Consider the following 14,975-nt stretch of genomic DNA (forward strand, 5'->3'; position numbering starts at 1 on the left):
ATTCCGTTTTTCGACTAAATAATTGATCACAGATCAAAAATTGTTGATAAAACAATTCTTTTAATTGGGATTAATTTATTATTTTGTATGTTTAAAATCATCAAGTGGTAATGACATAGCCATAGGATGACTTCTAAGAATTGCAGAAATATCATCACAGCATTCGCAGCAAACGTGATCTTGTTCCTTCACTTTCTCTAGTTCTTCAATCTGAAATTTTTATTTTTGATAGAAATTTTTGAAAAAATATTATAACAACAATAAAGAAAAGTCAAACTCTCTTTTTCCAGTCATCTTGCCAATCGATGCCTTGCCTATATTTAACCATCAAAATTTGCGACATAACTGAAATAGCAATTTCTCCAGGTGCACTTCCTCCTGTTCTCAGACCGATGGGAGCAAAAAGAGAGTTCAGCAAAGAATATGAAATTCCCTCGCTCATCAGACGGCGATATGTGTTTGTGCATTTTGCAATGCTTCCAATCATACCTTTTTTTTGATAGTCATAATGAATATTTGTGAAGCAATAAATAAGCATATAGAGAAAAAACAAAATTAAAGAAAAGAAAAAGAAAAAGAAAAATCTTCAAACCAATGTATTTTGGTCTCAATGGCAATGCATGTTTGACTACATCGTAATCAAATGAATGTCCTCTTGTCATGGCAACGATGAATGTTTCTGTGTCAATGACAATCGTTGGAAGATCCCTTTTGATATTTTAAATAGATATGATAAAAGAAGGTTAACGTTCAATGAAAATTAGAAATAAGAAAGATAACAAATATTCGTTCATTTTAAGAAATGAGACAAGAATGTTTGTTTTTATCAGTTTGTTCAATAAATAAAGGAAAATTGTGAATGAAAAAGAAGAAGAAGAAGAATAGCAACACACTTTTTGAAGTCGATGACTCTACAAGAATCAGCTTCTGGAAATCGCTCTTTGTTGCAGAATTCTTCTCTGTCATCAAAGACAGAAACGCAAAATCCTGCTATCTTTGCAACTTGATACACTTGAAATAGGAAAGTGATGTTTCAAATTTTATTGAATCGTCGAAAAAATTCAATGAAAACATAAATGAAATTAGAAAATTTGAAAGAACAAATGCATTTCAATTGAAAATGATTGCAAAATAAACAGAAATAAATAGCACAAACTTGCATGTCCACAATGGCCACCTCCAAAAATAAGCAGCCTGGGCAGTGGAAACACAGAATTGACAAAGATAAATGGAGCAAAATGGACAAGTTGCGAATCTGATGGAGACTGAGAGGAAGAAGGTGAAGAAGGAGAAGACGATGGCGAAGCAGAAGAAGAAGGAGAAGACGAAGACGAGGCTTCTGTTGTGTTAAAAGTGATGTGGTCAAAAGAAGATGGATCAGACGGAGGAACAGGCGGTGGGGGAGCTCCAAATGTGGAAGGACAACAAGACGAAGGCGGTACCAAAAGCGAAGCCAAACTGCCTTTTCCTCCTTTTTTTGGGGTTTCTGCACATTCGTGCGTGGTTGATGATACAAGCACTGATACAGCTATATCTCCGAAAAGATCATCGTTGAAATGGTCTGCTAAGCAGGATTCCATGACGGCATCAAGTGGAATCAAACCTTCCGAAGATGGCAGCGTTGATGAAGAGGGAACTTGAGAAGAAGAAGAAGAAGTTTGACAGCATTTCCATTTTCCAAGTGAGCCAATAGAATGAACCAGCTTCGCTGGATTATGTGAAGAAGACTCTGGATCATTATCTCTTCCAAACACTGTTGTTAAACGTTCCACAGTAACTGGAATTGGTCTTGCATAGTAGCTTCCATCAGAATCAGCTAGTGCACTGATTAACGAGTCCACATTTTTTTCGCTGATTCAACAGTAAGAGATGCAATAAACATCATTACAACGATTTCCAAGTTTAAAAAAATTATAATAATTAAGTATTGTCAAAAAAAGAAACCATTGGGTTATTTTCATCGTTTCGAAGCAATGTCGTAATTGTTTTTTTCCTTGCTCTTCCTTTGCTTCTGTTTCATATGTTCCTGTCAATTGTTGAACCATAAGCTGTACTGAATTAAGAATTGTTGCCGTTTCAAGTTTGTGTTGTTCGCATCTTTCTGATGATTCAAAAAGAGAAGGATCAGTTGTTGGAAGTAATGGTTCGATAAGCAATGTTGCTTTTCCTCCACAAATCATTCCAAGATTGTTCGCTTTATTATTTGTAAGAGCAATTGTCTGAAGGATTGGAAAGTCTGTTTAATGATAATACTTTTTGAAATTTAAAAAAGAAAAAAATAAATACCTATCTTTTTTTCAATGATTTTTTTGCATGTAGAAACAATATATCCTTCAAGTGCTCCTCCTCCTACAGTTCCTGCAATTCTTCCATTAATGTCGCAAAGCATTCTTCCGTGCTTTGGTGTTGGTAATGAACCGCCCACTTTAACTGAAATTTTTTTGAAAACAATGTTTTAAAACCATGATTCTCGCATAGTAATTTTCAAACCAGGAGTGACAATGCAAAAGTGCTTTCCAAAACATCCGGAAATCGTTCTAATTGTTTCGGTATCCATGAATTTGAACGAATTTTTATTCGTAAGCCCAAAATAATATTTAAAAAATTGTGAAATTTTTAAAACTAAAAAATAATTGAGAAAATGAAGATGGAATTGAAATGTTACAAAATTAATAATACAATAAAATTATGTGATTTATTTTTTCAGTCTGAATAATCACCAAAACGATGAGCCAAGGATTGTTTGCTAAAGAATAAAGATAACAATTAAATCAAACATCAAAATATCAAATAAAACAAACTTTTGTTCTTCAATGTCTTGAATCATTGCATTCAGCGCGATTTCGTATTTCCTCCTTATGAGGTCTCTCTTCAGCTTTCCGGATACCGCCAAAAACCCATTGTATGTGTCCCATTGTTCTTCCTGCGCAATAACGATGTTGCGAATAGCCTCAAAATGCCTCAAGTCTTGCGGGTTTTGCTCGTGAAAACGGGCGAGGTCGTTCAGGACGAGGCGCTGGATGAGTGGAGAATGTGAAAGGAGGAGCAGCTGCTGCGGGTGGAAGTGAGGTGGCTGGGGTGGGGTGACTGGGGTGGTGGAGGATGGGTGGAGAAGAGGCGAATGGGGGAATAAGGAAGGTGAGGTTGAGGGAGATGAAGAAGAGGAAGAGGAAGAAGATGGAGAAAGTGTTTTGAAAGACGAGCGAGGGCTCATTGAAGCGCTTGGGGTGCGAGGAGAAGATAATAAAGTTGGGCTGTTATCACCAAAAGAAGACAGAGAAGAAGAGGAAGATGAAGAAGAAGAAGAAGAAGTGAAACCCGGAGAATTAGAGTTCGGAGAATTAATGTGTGTTGTTATGGATCCTATTTTGGCTCCAGTGGCAGACGATGTGCTGAGCCCGCCAAATGAGAATGTTGGGGCGTTTGTTCGCTGAGTTGCGGGCTTTTTTGCGGCCGCCTTCGTTTTGTCAGCATTTGCTTTGTCTGAAGAATCATATGAAGTGTTTAGTGATTCTTTTCCTTCTCTTTTTCCTTCTCCTTCTTGTTCTTTTGATTCATCATCATGTTGTTGTTGCTGCTGCTGCTGCTGTAATTGCAATTGTTGCTGTTGTTCAGATGCCTTCTCAAAGGCAATCATCTGCTCGTGCCATTCAGTCAGACGCTGCAGATAGTTGTCGACAATCGGAGCAATGTCTGATAGAAAATCAATAAATAAATAATTTTATTTAAAAAAAATTTAAAATAAAGAAAGGAAGAGAATAAAGAAAAATGCATTGCCAATTATTTATTTTTTTTTTTTTTGAAGTTTAAGAAGAATAAGGAGAGGAAAATGCATAATGAAAGTTTTTGAGTTCAAAAGAACACAAGAAACTCTTAAAAATAATAATGGTGATATCAACAGCCATGTTCAGCTCATTCATATTCTTTCTTCTTTTCTCTTTCTTCCCTTTCCCATTTTCTCCCTTTTCTCCTTTTCTCCTTTTCTCCTTTTCCCTTTTCCCTTTTTTCCCTTTCCCCTTTTTTCCCCTCTTTTCCCCCTCTTTTCACATACCCCACCCTACACATCGAGGTGCAATGCGTGTCATGATGTTTTCCCAGTCGAGTGTCACGACTGCAACCAGAAATGAAGACGTGCGTGGGCCATACACCATTATCTGATTGACGCTCTCACATCGACTGTATGCTCTATTGGGAGAAAAAAATAAAATAAAATAAAATAAAATAAAATAAAATAAATAAATAAATGAGATAAATTGTATAAAATATGCATATGAACACATGCATATATATGAAAAAGTAAATAGAATGAGAATTAATTATAAAGAAATATTAAAAAAATAATAAAATAATGCAATTCAAAAAGTTTTTTCAGTTTATATTCAAATACAGACAAAACTCAACACCAGCAAATTCTTTCTCTTTCTCTTTCTCTTTCTCTCTCTCTCTCTTTTTTTTTTTTTTTTTTACTTTTTTTTTTTTTTTTTTTTGTCCCTCCTCCAATATTCATACTCTTCCAATCGTTCTGCACACACAAACTCGCCCTGTGCCAGTTTGAATATGTTCTTCCTTCTGTCGATGATGCGGAGAGAGAATGGGATACCCGGATACATTCCCTGTGGTGAGGCAGCAGAAAGAGGAGGAGAAAAGGAGAGAGAAGAAGAGGAAGCAGAAGAGGAAGAAGAGGTGGAAGAAGAAGAGGTGGATGAGGTGGATGGAGAAGACATGGATGGAGATGAATATGAAGAAGAAGAAGAAGATGATGATGATGATGATGATGAAAAGTGTGTGGGTGGAGAAGAAGACTGACAAAAACGAACGTGTGGTTGTGAATGAGACAAAGAATATGAAGGGAAAAGAGAAGAGCCAGAGGTGTTTTCATTTGAATTTGGGGAAGAGGAAGAAGAAGAAGCAAAATGAGGTGAAGTGGAGGAAGGAGAAGGAGAAGAAGAATGAGAAGAGGAAGGGGAAGTGGAAGAGGAAGAAGCAGAACACGAAGCGAATGGTAAAGATTGAGCGTCAGATGTTGGAGAAAGAGTAAATGAACTGCTTTGAGGTGGAGTGGATGTGGTGTCGAAGGCAGATGATGGTGAAGTGGAGGAGGAAGAAGAGGAAGAAGAGGAAGAAGAAGAGGAAGAAGAAGAGGAAGAAGAAGATGATGATGATGCTAACATTGAAAAAGAAGGAGAAGAAGAAGGAGAGGAAGAAGAAGGAGATGATGATGATGATGATGATCCATTATTCTTCTCTCCTTCTTTCTCTTCCTTTGAAAATGAAGCCAGTGAAGGTAGATCAAAAGATTTCACTGCATTATCGCTCTTCCCTTCATACCCTCCTTCTCTTTCCCTCTCCCTCTCCTTCTCCTTCTCCTCCTCTCCTCCTTCTCTTTCTCTTTCTCTTTCCTCTCCTCCCTCTCCTTCCTCTCCTTCCTCTCCAAACGCCTCCTTATCCTCCTCCTTATACCCAGCCGGTATCCACATCCCCACGTCCCCCGTGCGAAACCAGCCATCGTTCGTCAGCACTTCCCTCGTGTGTTCTTCGTCTTTGTAATATCCGCTGAACAGACTTCTGCCACGAAGAAGCACTTCACCGCGGGGGTGGGGCACATCGGAGACGGAATAGTCCATGGCGGGGATGTCGGCGAGGCAGACTTCCATTCCTGAGCGAATGAAAGAGAAGAAGAGGAGGAAGAAGAAGAAGAAGAAGAAGAAAGAAGAAGTAAATGAGAAGGAAGTGAAGATGTTTATTTTAAAAGAAAAAGAGAAAGAAAGAACATTTAAAAAACACATTCAGTTTCAAAGAAAAAGCAGGCACATCATTCAAATTAAATTCGTGCTCTTCTTAAAAAATTGTTGTTATCATAAGCATAAACATTAACATCCAATCGCACACACATACATGCATATTCACATTCACACACACACAAACACAAACACAAACCTTTCAGTGGAATCCCCACATTCCCTCCATCGTATCTGTTCCAGAGTGTCGTCGAGGCAGCTCCAGCCGTCTCTGTTGTGCCATACGCCTCGATCATCGGCGCATCCAGTGCGAGCGACATGAATTCCCCCAGGTGTGCCGGCAGAGGTGCGGTTGAGCAGACAAGCAGACGGACATGGCCACCAAAGTTCTGCTTGATGCTGTTGAAGATCAAGCGGTCGTACCAGGGCAGCGCAGAGGGCTGGAGGTGGGAAGGGACGGGGGATGGAGGGGAGGTGCGATGGGCAGCTGTTGAAGAAGAGGAGAAAGTGGGAGGGTGGAAAGAGGATGTGTAGTTGTGAATGAGGGAAAGAAAGAGAGAGAGAAATTTTATATATGGAGCAAGGAAAATGAATAAAGAGTTATGAAATGGAAATAAAAAAGAAAATAAATGAAGGGGAAAATAATAATGTTGCATTGTTTAGAAAAAAAAAAAAAAAAAAAAAAAATAAATAAATAAATAAATAAATAAATAAATAAATAAATAAATAAATAAATAAATAAATAAATAAATAAATAAATAAAATAAAATAAAATAAAATAAAATAAAATAAAATAAATCATTTTCCTCTTAACAACGAAATTTCCTTCAAATATATTTCACCCACCTTTTTTAGCAGCGTATGCCTGGTTGAAAATCCACCGCTTGAAAAACCAGCTTGTAGTGATTTGCTGGTTGATGCGGGCACACGTCTTGGAGAACACACGAGGAACACCTGAAAAAAGAGGAAGATATGTGGGAACAAATACAAAAATAGCATATTTCAGCAAAAAAATATAATAAATATTATAAATAATTAAGAATAATGATTATTAGTATTATTATTCGCTATTCACTCATTTATTTTCTTCATAAAGACAAAAAACAGAAAAAAATATTTTTTCATTCAATTTCTCAATCTCCTCTTCCTCCTCTTCCTCCTCTTCCTCCTCCTCCTCCTCTCACACCGCAAATGATCGTCGGCTTCAGCTCCACAATATCGCTGCTCAGATGAGCTAAGTCACCCGAATAGAAGCCAATAGATGCACCAATACACTGCAGTGCTATGTGAATGACTCTCTCCATTATGTGAGAGAGGGGAAGAAAAGACAAGTAAACATCTCTTTCGATGGATGCTGAGGCAACCAGCGGAATGGAAGGAGAAGAAGCTGTCACGGGAGAGCAGGAAAGAGGTGGGAATGACGTGTCTTCTTTGGAGGATTCTGAAGAAGAAGAATTAGAAGAAGGAGAAGGAGAAGGAGAAGGCAGATCTGCTCTGTTGCAGCTGGGGAGGAAAGAAGAGGCGCTTGCATCTGAAGCCATCAGATATGCTGCTTCTTCTGCATTGGGGAGTCGAGGCCATGTTGAAGGCGCAGACTGAGAAGAAGCGCTTTGTGCAGACTGGGCGCTGAGGGAAAAGGGACTTGTGAACATTCCTGAAGCTGAGGTATTATTTTTAAAAAAAAATTACATTTGAGGAGGAGGGGGGGGGGGGGATAAAAAAAAGACGGAAAAAATAAATAAAACATTTAAAGAAGGAGAAGATATTTTTAAATTCAAAAAAAAAAATTAACCAAAAAATTATGAAAAAAACAGTCTCCAAACCAGTTGGATGTGATGATGATGCTTCGATTTGTACGTCGTGGCGCCGCGGGACAGGAGGAGGTATTCTTTGAAGGAGCATTGCAGCTGAATGGATAAGAGCAGAGTGAGTTAGGATACACCCCTTTGGCACTCCTGTGCTTCCGGATGTGTACATAATCGTTGCTGGATCAAAGGGAGATGCAACTGTCCCGGGATGCGGATGCGTTCTTCCAATTTCGATGATTTCAGAGAACAAGTGCGTTATTCCATGATAATGACGTTTTCTATAAAAAAATCGCGTTAATTTGAAAAAAATGCATTTTGTATTGTCAATGACTTTCAAAATATTTCAAACCTTCCAGAATAACTAATTAGTATAACAATTTGCAGCTTTGGAACTGTTCCAGTTTTTATCACATCGGAAACAAATCTCAATTTTTCTTCTGAGCATACAATCGCTTTAATGTCAGAATGACGAACAATAAATTGGTTGTCTGCGATGAGGCCTGCATCATGAATTGGAACTGAAACAAAATTCTGTCTTGCGCATGCAAGGTCCGTTATTCTCCATTCTGGACAATTTTTGGCTGCAATTCCGACCTTTTGATAGATGATTAAAAAAGAAGAAGAAAAGACGACCAAAAATAAATAAAGTCAAAAAATTCTTTTGTTTTTAATAAGAAAAGTTTTTCAAACATGATCATGAGGCTTTAATCCGATGGCTGCCAGACCAGAGCCAATGTACGAAACAAGTTCGGAAACAGCTCCATATGTTAACCATTGAAAGGCACCCTTTTGTTTTGAACAAATTTTTAAAAATAAATAAATAAAAATTATAAAATACTCTGCTTTTTGGTATATGTGCATTTTGCCTCTGACCAAAACAGTTCATATCTCTAAATGAAAGCGCGCAAGTTTGAAAAAGTGAGTGAAGATTGTATCCAGCTGGATTGAGTATTTCTGTAAATTTATTTTCTAATTTTTCATTATTTTTTTGTGAATTCTCAGCAGATAATGTGGAAATACTCATTCTTCAAAATTAGATATTAGAATGGTTAAAGATCGAAAGATCGCAAGAAAACAATTTCGGAGAAAAAATGTCCACATTTAATGGTCTGCTTTGAAACTCTCGAAGCTATATTGGATTAATTGTTATTTTAACTTTTTTATCATTTTGGCATTTTTCCATGGAACAATAAATTTATCCAACATATTTTATTAAGTGAACGTAAAATGGCAAAAAGAAACAATAAAAGTGGCAATTGATCTTTCTCAACCTGGAGCGTTATTCCGTTCACAGTTGATGTCATTGACAAATGTCCCTGGTGATCGCATGAAGCTTCTTTTTAAAGGAAAGAAGATTGAAGATGATACGGACCTTTCTACTTTAAATATCCAAGAAAATGCTCCAATTATGATGGTTGGAAGTGCTAGCGCAGTACCGTTGGGTCCAAAACAACCTATAAAATTTATTGAGGATTTGACTGAAGAAGAGAAACGAAAGGTCGGAGCTGAAATTGTACCTGCAGGAATTGAGAATCTTGGAAACACTTGTTATTTCAATTCAGTAATTCAAGCTTTGCGCTATACTCCTGAACTTTATGGCTCACTTAAAAATTTTTCAGAAGATGAAAGTAAAGCTTCAAAGAATGGATTTTCGAAATTGCTTTTTTCAACATTTGATATGCTCCATAAATCTACAAAAGCAATTGTGCCTGTACAGATTCTTGCTGCTTTCAAAAAGAAATATCCACAATTTGATCAAAAAACAGAGCAAGGTTTTCCACTTCAACAGGATGCTGAAGAATGCTTTATTGAATTGATGTCTACACTTCGAGATGTTCCTGGTTTGTTGTTAATTTTATATTTCATTAATTTTTTTATGAACAACTTTTATTTTCATATTAATGCATATGCACATGAATAATGCATCTGGATTATTTCATTCTTACTGGATTGAATAGCACTTCCTTTAAATGATGCAGATAAAACATTAGAAACAGCATGGCCTCCGCAAAACATTGTTGAGCAGCTGTTCGATGGCAAGCTCGAAGTTAGATACAAAAATATGGAATTGGATCCAGATGCAGCATCAGAAGCTAAATCCTCACCAACCGCTTCATCATCATCTTCTTCTTCTTCTTCTTCAACTTCAACTTCTGTTCCGGAAGGACTTCACGAAGAAACCGTTTCCGTCGAAAACTTCTTCCAGCTGCAGATTCCCATTGACCAAGCGACGATGTACTTGAACGAAGGTGTCCGCAACTCGCTATCAGGCTCGATCATGAAGCACAGCAATGTGCTGGGCAGAGATGCGATGTTCTCCACAGAGAAGAAGATTTCGATGCTACCTCCGTATCTTGTTCTTCACATATCTCGTTTTGACTGGAGGAAGAAAGAAACGCTGTCACGTGCTGACGCTCATCGTGTGAAAGTGCTGAAGAAGATGGCTTATGGCATGTACTTGGATATGTACGACTTCTGCACAGAGTCGCAGAAAAGGCTGCTTTCAACCAGAAGAGACGAGTTAAAAAGAGAGAGAGACGAGCGGATGGAGAAAGCAAAGCAGGATTTGGAGAAGAAGCTGGACTTGGAGAATGAAGAAGAAAAGGCTATCTTTAAGAGAGAGAAGGAGTTGGAGAAGGAAAGGCTGAAAGGACGTGGAATTAAAGACAGAGAAGCTCAGTTGAAGTTGGAGCAAGAGAAGAAAGAGAAAGAGAAGGAAAAGGAAAAGGAAAGAGAGTTGGAAAAAGAGAAAGAGAAAGAGAAAGAGAAAGAAAAGAAGGACTCAATTGTAATGGACATTGAGCCCAGTGCATCTTCTTCTGCCACTCCTTCGTCATCGTCGACTCCTTCAGCCGAGGCATCTCCAAAAGCCGAAGAAGAAAAAACTGTCGATCCGTTCTCAACAACCGAGCCGTTTTCGCTGGTTGGGCCGCGGAGACCGACAACTGGGGTGTATGAGCTGTATGCTGTTGTGTGCCACGAAGGGAAGCATGCAGAAGGAGGGCATTACATGTGCTGGGTGAAGAGGAGGAAAGGTGTGTTGTGCATATTATTATTGCTATTTTTAATAGAAAATTTTAATAAATTATCTCTTTGTTTTTAATTTGATTCCTTTTTTCTCGTTTTATATTTTTTTTTTTAATTATTTCGATGAAATTCTTCGTTATTTAAATTTTTGATGTTTTTTACTTGTTTTTTCTAACTTACAGATCTCTGGTATCACTTTAATGACAAGATCGTCTCTCGTGTCACTGACGACGACATCAAAAATCTTGCTGGCGGAGGGGAGCGCCCAACAAATTATCTGATGTTCTACCGCTCTGTGGATAGAATGGGCGATGATTAAACATTGCACCATTGCTGTGAGCAAGTGTTTAGCATTCATTTCTCGATTCGTTTTTTTATAAAATAATAATAATAATTAAATTGTTCTGTTTGGTTCTTTTTTTCCTTCTCTTTTATTAATTGTTCATCTCATATTGTTTTGAACAATGCGCATATTTATCTCTTTTAAAAAAAGTAAGACTATGAATGTTTTAAAGTTCAAATTTACAGAAAGACAGCAAAAAAAAAAAAGAAAGAAAGAAATTTATTTTTTCAGTTTATAAGAAAGCCCAAGATGAACATTGTTAATCTCATCATTAATTTCTATTTTCATTCATCGTTTTCTGCATCTCTTTTTTCTTTTTTCATTCTTTGTCTTGTTTCTTTGTAATTAGCAGTTTCCTATCTTTCTCACAATCGTGTGTTCAACTTCGATGACTTCTTCTCAATATTCCTTCTTGCTTCCATTTTTTTTTCTCGCTCACAAACAAATTTGTTATCTCGCAGTTGCTTTCTTATTGATATGACATTTTGATTGCGATTGTTTTTTTTTTTTTTTCGGTTAGCAAACAATACAACGCTTAGCAAAATGAATTTCATGAATTGCACCAAGTTATTGAATCGTTTAAAGATAATTAAAAACAAATCGTTGTTGCAAGAAAGGATTAATTGGCACAATTCTATGCTTTTAATTTTGAGTGTTTGGATAAAGAAAAAAGAGTTTTTGTGTTTCAAAGCATCAAACTCTATCCATGTAATTTTTTTTTCTTCAACTTTTCATTTTTATTAAACACAGAACAATAATTAATTGTAGATAAATTATTTCTTCAGTTGCCAGTCCTCACAAATTCGGATTCGAAAATTTCACTTTCATAATTCTTAACTCTTTATTTACCAAAATTTTAACAATAACTTTCAAGAAAGAATAATATTAAATGAAGGAATTTTTCATACAGCGAAAAGCTGATTTCCATAAAACTTTTTTTGAGAACAACTGTCGAAACAAAATCATAAATATTTTTTCTTCGAATTTTTCGGCTTCAAATAGAGATTATATCAATTGTTATTTTAACAAATTAGAAAATAAATGTGCAAAAAGATTAAAAGTCCAGGAGCTTCAGTTGGCGATGTATTCCATTAAAAGATTAAACTTGAATATATCGAGAATTGGTTATGTTTCTCCAAAATAATTCGTTTAAAAAAAAAAGGTGAAGTTAATTTATATCATGAAATTGTCTTTGTAAGTATAATAAGCCCAAGACAAAAGATGTTTCAAAATTTTGGCTTAAGAAAATAATATCTTGGGATATCTTTGAAGAAAAAAAAATCAATTTCAACATTAAAACTAATTTTCATAAGCAACATAACTATGCTATCATTGAAGAATTACGAGTATTAGTGTAAATTTTTCGGGTGTATTTGTAAGAAAATTAAGACTGGTAATCCAGATATTATAACAAAAGATTCTCGTTCCATTTATCAGAAAGCTCATCTTCATTACTTTTTTGATGATATTTACTACTTGAAGACGTGGATTGCAACGGGAATCTGCTTTCATAATTTGCATTATCCCATCCACTTTTTCGAGGCCTGCTTTTATGAGAAAGATCGTCTTTACTGTCTCTATCTCTGCTTCGATCCCTTCCTCTGTCATATTCTCTTGATCTGTGACTATCTCTGTCGTGCCGGCGGTCTCTTTCTTTATGCCAATCTTTTTCATAATCATACGAATCATTACGATGAACTCTCTTTCCTGATCTAATCTCTCTTTCCCTTTCCCTTTCTCTTTCTCTGTCTCTGTCTCTTTCACTCTCTCTGTCTAAATCTCTTTCCCTGTCCCTACTACGTCCTTCACTGATGTCCCTTTCGTTGCTTATTGCTCTGTGCCTTCGACGGTCTCGTTCAAAACTATCAGACTTGTAATCACTGAAGAGTGAAAAAAAAAATTAAGTCAATGAACGTGTCATTTGCTTAAAGTCAAAATAAAGTTGAGAGAAATTTCATACATTTTAGATAAAGAATGATGCGGGTTCAAATGTGTTGTGTTTGATTGTTCGTGAAATGGTTGAGAGGAATGAGCTGAATAGGGATCGGGATATTTCTGATGGTGACGTGGTGAATGATCAGAAATATTGGATGAAGAAGAGCTGGACGGAGGAAAAGCATCGCTCGAAGGCTGCGGTGGCTGAGTATTCATCGCAGACACCTGAGAAAGTATTCCAGTTGTCGAAGCAGCAATAGCCTGATCAATTACAGGAGCAAACTGAGGCGATTCTTTTACCACCTCAATCAACATTTGTATCATCAGCCCTTGATCCTTCGGAGCAAGCGTCGGCAGTGTTTGTATCAGCATAGAGATGTCGTTCTCGCTAAGTGCCGGAGCGGCTCCAGTAGACTGAGGCGCTGGTGCACTGGGTTGAGATAAAGGCATTTGAGGCTGTATTGAAGAAGCTTGCCCCATCTGGTTTAATGGTTGTGATAAATCAGAGATAGCTGGCATTTGCACTTGATTATAAGGTTGAGATGTTCCAAATGGTGGCATGCTTTGATTCAAGCCAACTGGATTCTGCTGCCCCATTTGCCCTGCCATAAAGTCTTGCTGAAAAGATGATTGCTCCTGCTTCTTTGCTAATTCTAAAAGAGCAAGAACATCAAGATCTTCGGGGTTGCTTTGCTCAGGCATTATCTGTGAATTTTGAGAATCAATTGTTTCCGCATTTGATTGTGATGTATTTGCAATTGGCGTTGGTGATGTTGGCCGTAACTTTTTAATTGTAGGTTTAAAAGGTTTAACAGGTTTATTATCTAAATTCAAATTAATTTATAGAAAAGCTACAATCAAAAAAATAATTTAACCTTTTGCATTTTCCTGTTCTTGATCTTCAACATCCATTTCAACAATCGATATCAAATCATTTATGCATTCTGAAAAAATACCATGAACTTTCCACATGTTCACAAGCTTTTTCATTCCTTTTTGATCTGAATAAAAATTGTGTAAATTTTTAAAAACTTTAAAATGATATTATAAAATGAATTTTCGATACCTTTTGCGGTTGTTTTCATTGCGGAAGCAACTGTTAATAAAATATTAGGTTTAAAAGCATTCTCGAAAACGGAGCCATCCTGCGTTTCAAATGTATTGAATGTTCCAAACAATATCAATAGATATAAGGTATTTGAAAAGCAAATAGTTAAATTCAATTATGAGAGAGTTTTTGTCCAAACTTTTTTTTGACGGCATAGCGCATCAATAACATACATCCCAGGAAGTTTCAGAGAAACTTGCTCGGGATTTTGGACAAAAGATTCAAGGATAGTTGCAACTGTCTCGGGTTTCTTTTTATGAAATTAAATGAAAATTATGAAAGAATTCTAATTTTAACCATTTAAATTAAAAGTAATTTCAAACATCTAGATAATGAGAAGCAGCTCTAATTATGTTTGTAATTCTGTTTGCAGAAATAGGAAGTTTTCGTGTGTTTTCTACCAGCGCAGATTCGAAATCTGGCTTTAAAAGTGATGAACCCAATGTATTTTCTTCCATTTAAGGGTTCCTATGATCTTTGTTGAAAAATGATATCTCAAATTTCAAATTGTACCTGGAGAAAATTACAACACGCACACGTAAAAAGATGTAACTTGTTTAAATTTTTAACATAAAGAATTTGAATATTGAAATATTGTTCTCAATTTTTCAACCATTGTTAAGCATTTCAATTGACTCTTGTTTCTAAAATATTTTTTTTTAAAGTGCATTAAAATATTTAAGTGGTTATTTCAAAAATTAAATACTTTCAATAAATATTTTCGGATTTAACGTTGTGTGAAATTTGGGGTTTAAATTATCAATAAAGTGATTTCATTAAAATAAGAATAATTTTGTTTTTAATGCATCTTCAACATTTGCTGATTTCAAGCGATTTTTAATTAATTTTTCAACGACAAAAATTATATCATCAATGAACACATATATTTTGCATTATCGATACGACAAAAAATGTTAAACTTTCAAAAATTATCACCCATATTATACCAAAAACAATAACGAATGTTAAACATTTAATCATTTGATAGAAGAAAAACAGAATTTGTTGAAGATTTT

The 14,975-nt window shown here is 36.1% G+C and overlaps 3 protein-coding genes across 3 annotated transcripts; 1 reads left to right on the top strand and 2 right to left on the bottom strand.

The window, feature by feature from the left end:
* Positions 1-5: 5 nt before the first annotated feature.
* Positions 6-8,570, bottom strand: MONOS_8223 (putative LONG-CHAIN ACYL-COA SYNTHETASE 6 family protein; the record flags this gene model as incomplete). The annotated part of the gene is made up of 19 exons (XM_067878615.1): positions 6-210; positions 278-489; positions 593-708; positions 894-1,011; positions 1,157-1,851; positions 1,945-2,236; positions 2,287-2,430; positions 2,491-2,622; positions 2,727-2,746; positions 2,802-3,693; positions 4,052-4,185; positions 4,510-5,656; positions 5,938-6,225; positions 6,585-6,692; positions 6,925-7,398; positions 7,562-7,824; positions 7,896-8,140; positions 8,237-8,332; positions 8,385-8,570. 19 exons carry the CDS (start codon positions 8,568-8,570, stop codon positions 79-81), a joined length of 5,694 nt encoding a protein of 1,897 aa, XP_067735783.1. The 3' UTR covers positions 6-78.
* Positions 8,571-8,597: 27 nt separating this feature from the next.
* On the top strand, positions 8,598-11,435 carry MONOS_8222 (putative Ubiquitin carboxyl-terminal hydrolase). Its single transcript, XM_067878614.1, has 4 exons — positions 8,598-8,653; positions 8,764-9,387; positions 9,505-10,581; positions 10,756-11,435. The coding sequence occupies exons 1-4, from the start codon at positions 8,638-8,640 to the stop codon at positions 10,890-10,892; spliced, it is 1,854 nt and encodes a 617-aa protein (XP_067735784.1). The 5' UTR covers positions 8,598-8,637; the 3' UTR covers positions 10,893-11,435.
* Positions 11,436-12,032: 597 nt separating this feature from the next.
* On the bottom strand, positions 12,033-14,419 carry MONOS_8221 (putative CID domain). Its single transcript, XM_067878613.1, has 6 exons — positions 14,283-14,419; positions 14,099-14,209; positions 13,918-13,996; positions 13,727-13,852; positions 12,877-13,675; positions 12,033-12,796 (listed from the first exon to the last, which is right to left on the bottom strand). Exons 1-6 carry the CDS (start codon positions 14,415-14,417, stop codon positions 12,322-12,324), a joined length of 1,725 nt encoding a protein of 574 aa, XP_067735785.1. The 5' UTR covers positions 14,418-14,419; the 3' UTR covers positions 12,033-12,321.
* Between the last annotated feature and the right edge of the window lie 556 nt (positions 14,420-14,975).

Source organism: Monocercomonoides exilis (assembly GCF_001643675.1).
Source record: "Monocercomonoides exilis strain PA203 chromosome Unknown scaffold2-2631571, whole genome shotgun sequence".
In the NCBI taxonomy this organism is placed as follows: Eukaryota; Preaxostyla; order Oxymonadida; family Polymastigidae; genus Monocercomonoides; species Monocercomonoides exilis.

Coding starts and splice junctions, on each gene's coding strand:
- MONOS_8222 (XM_067878614.1), top strand. Junction 9,388..9,504: donor TACACTTCGAGATGTTCCTG/GTTTGTTGTTAA, acceptor TGGATTGAATAG/CACTTCCTTTAAATGATGCA. Junction 10,582..10,755: donor CTGGGTGAAGAGGAGGAAAG/GTGTGTTGTGCA, acceptor TCTAACTTACAG/ATCTCTGGTATCACTTTAAT.
- MONOS_8221 (XM_067878613.1), bottom strand. CDS start 14,417: ATGGAAGAAAATACATTGGGTTCATCACTTTTAAAGCCAGATTTCGAA. Junction 14,210..14,282: donor CTGCTTCTCATTATCTAGAT/GTTTGAAATTAC, acceptor TTTCATAAAAAG/AAACCCGAGACAGTTGCAAC. Junction 13,853..13,917: donor AATGAAAACAACCGCAAAAG/GTATCGAAAATT, acceptor ATTTTTATTCAG/ATCAAAAAGGAATGAAAAAG.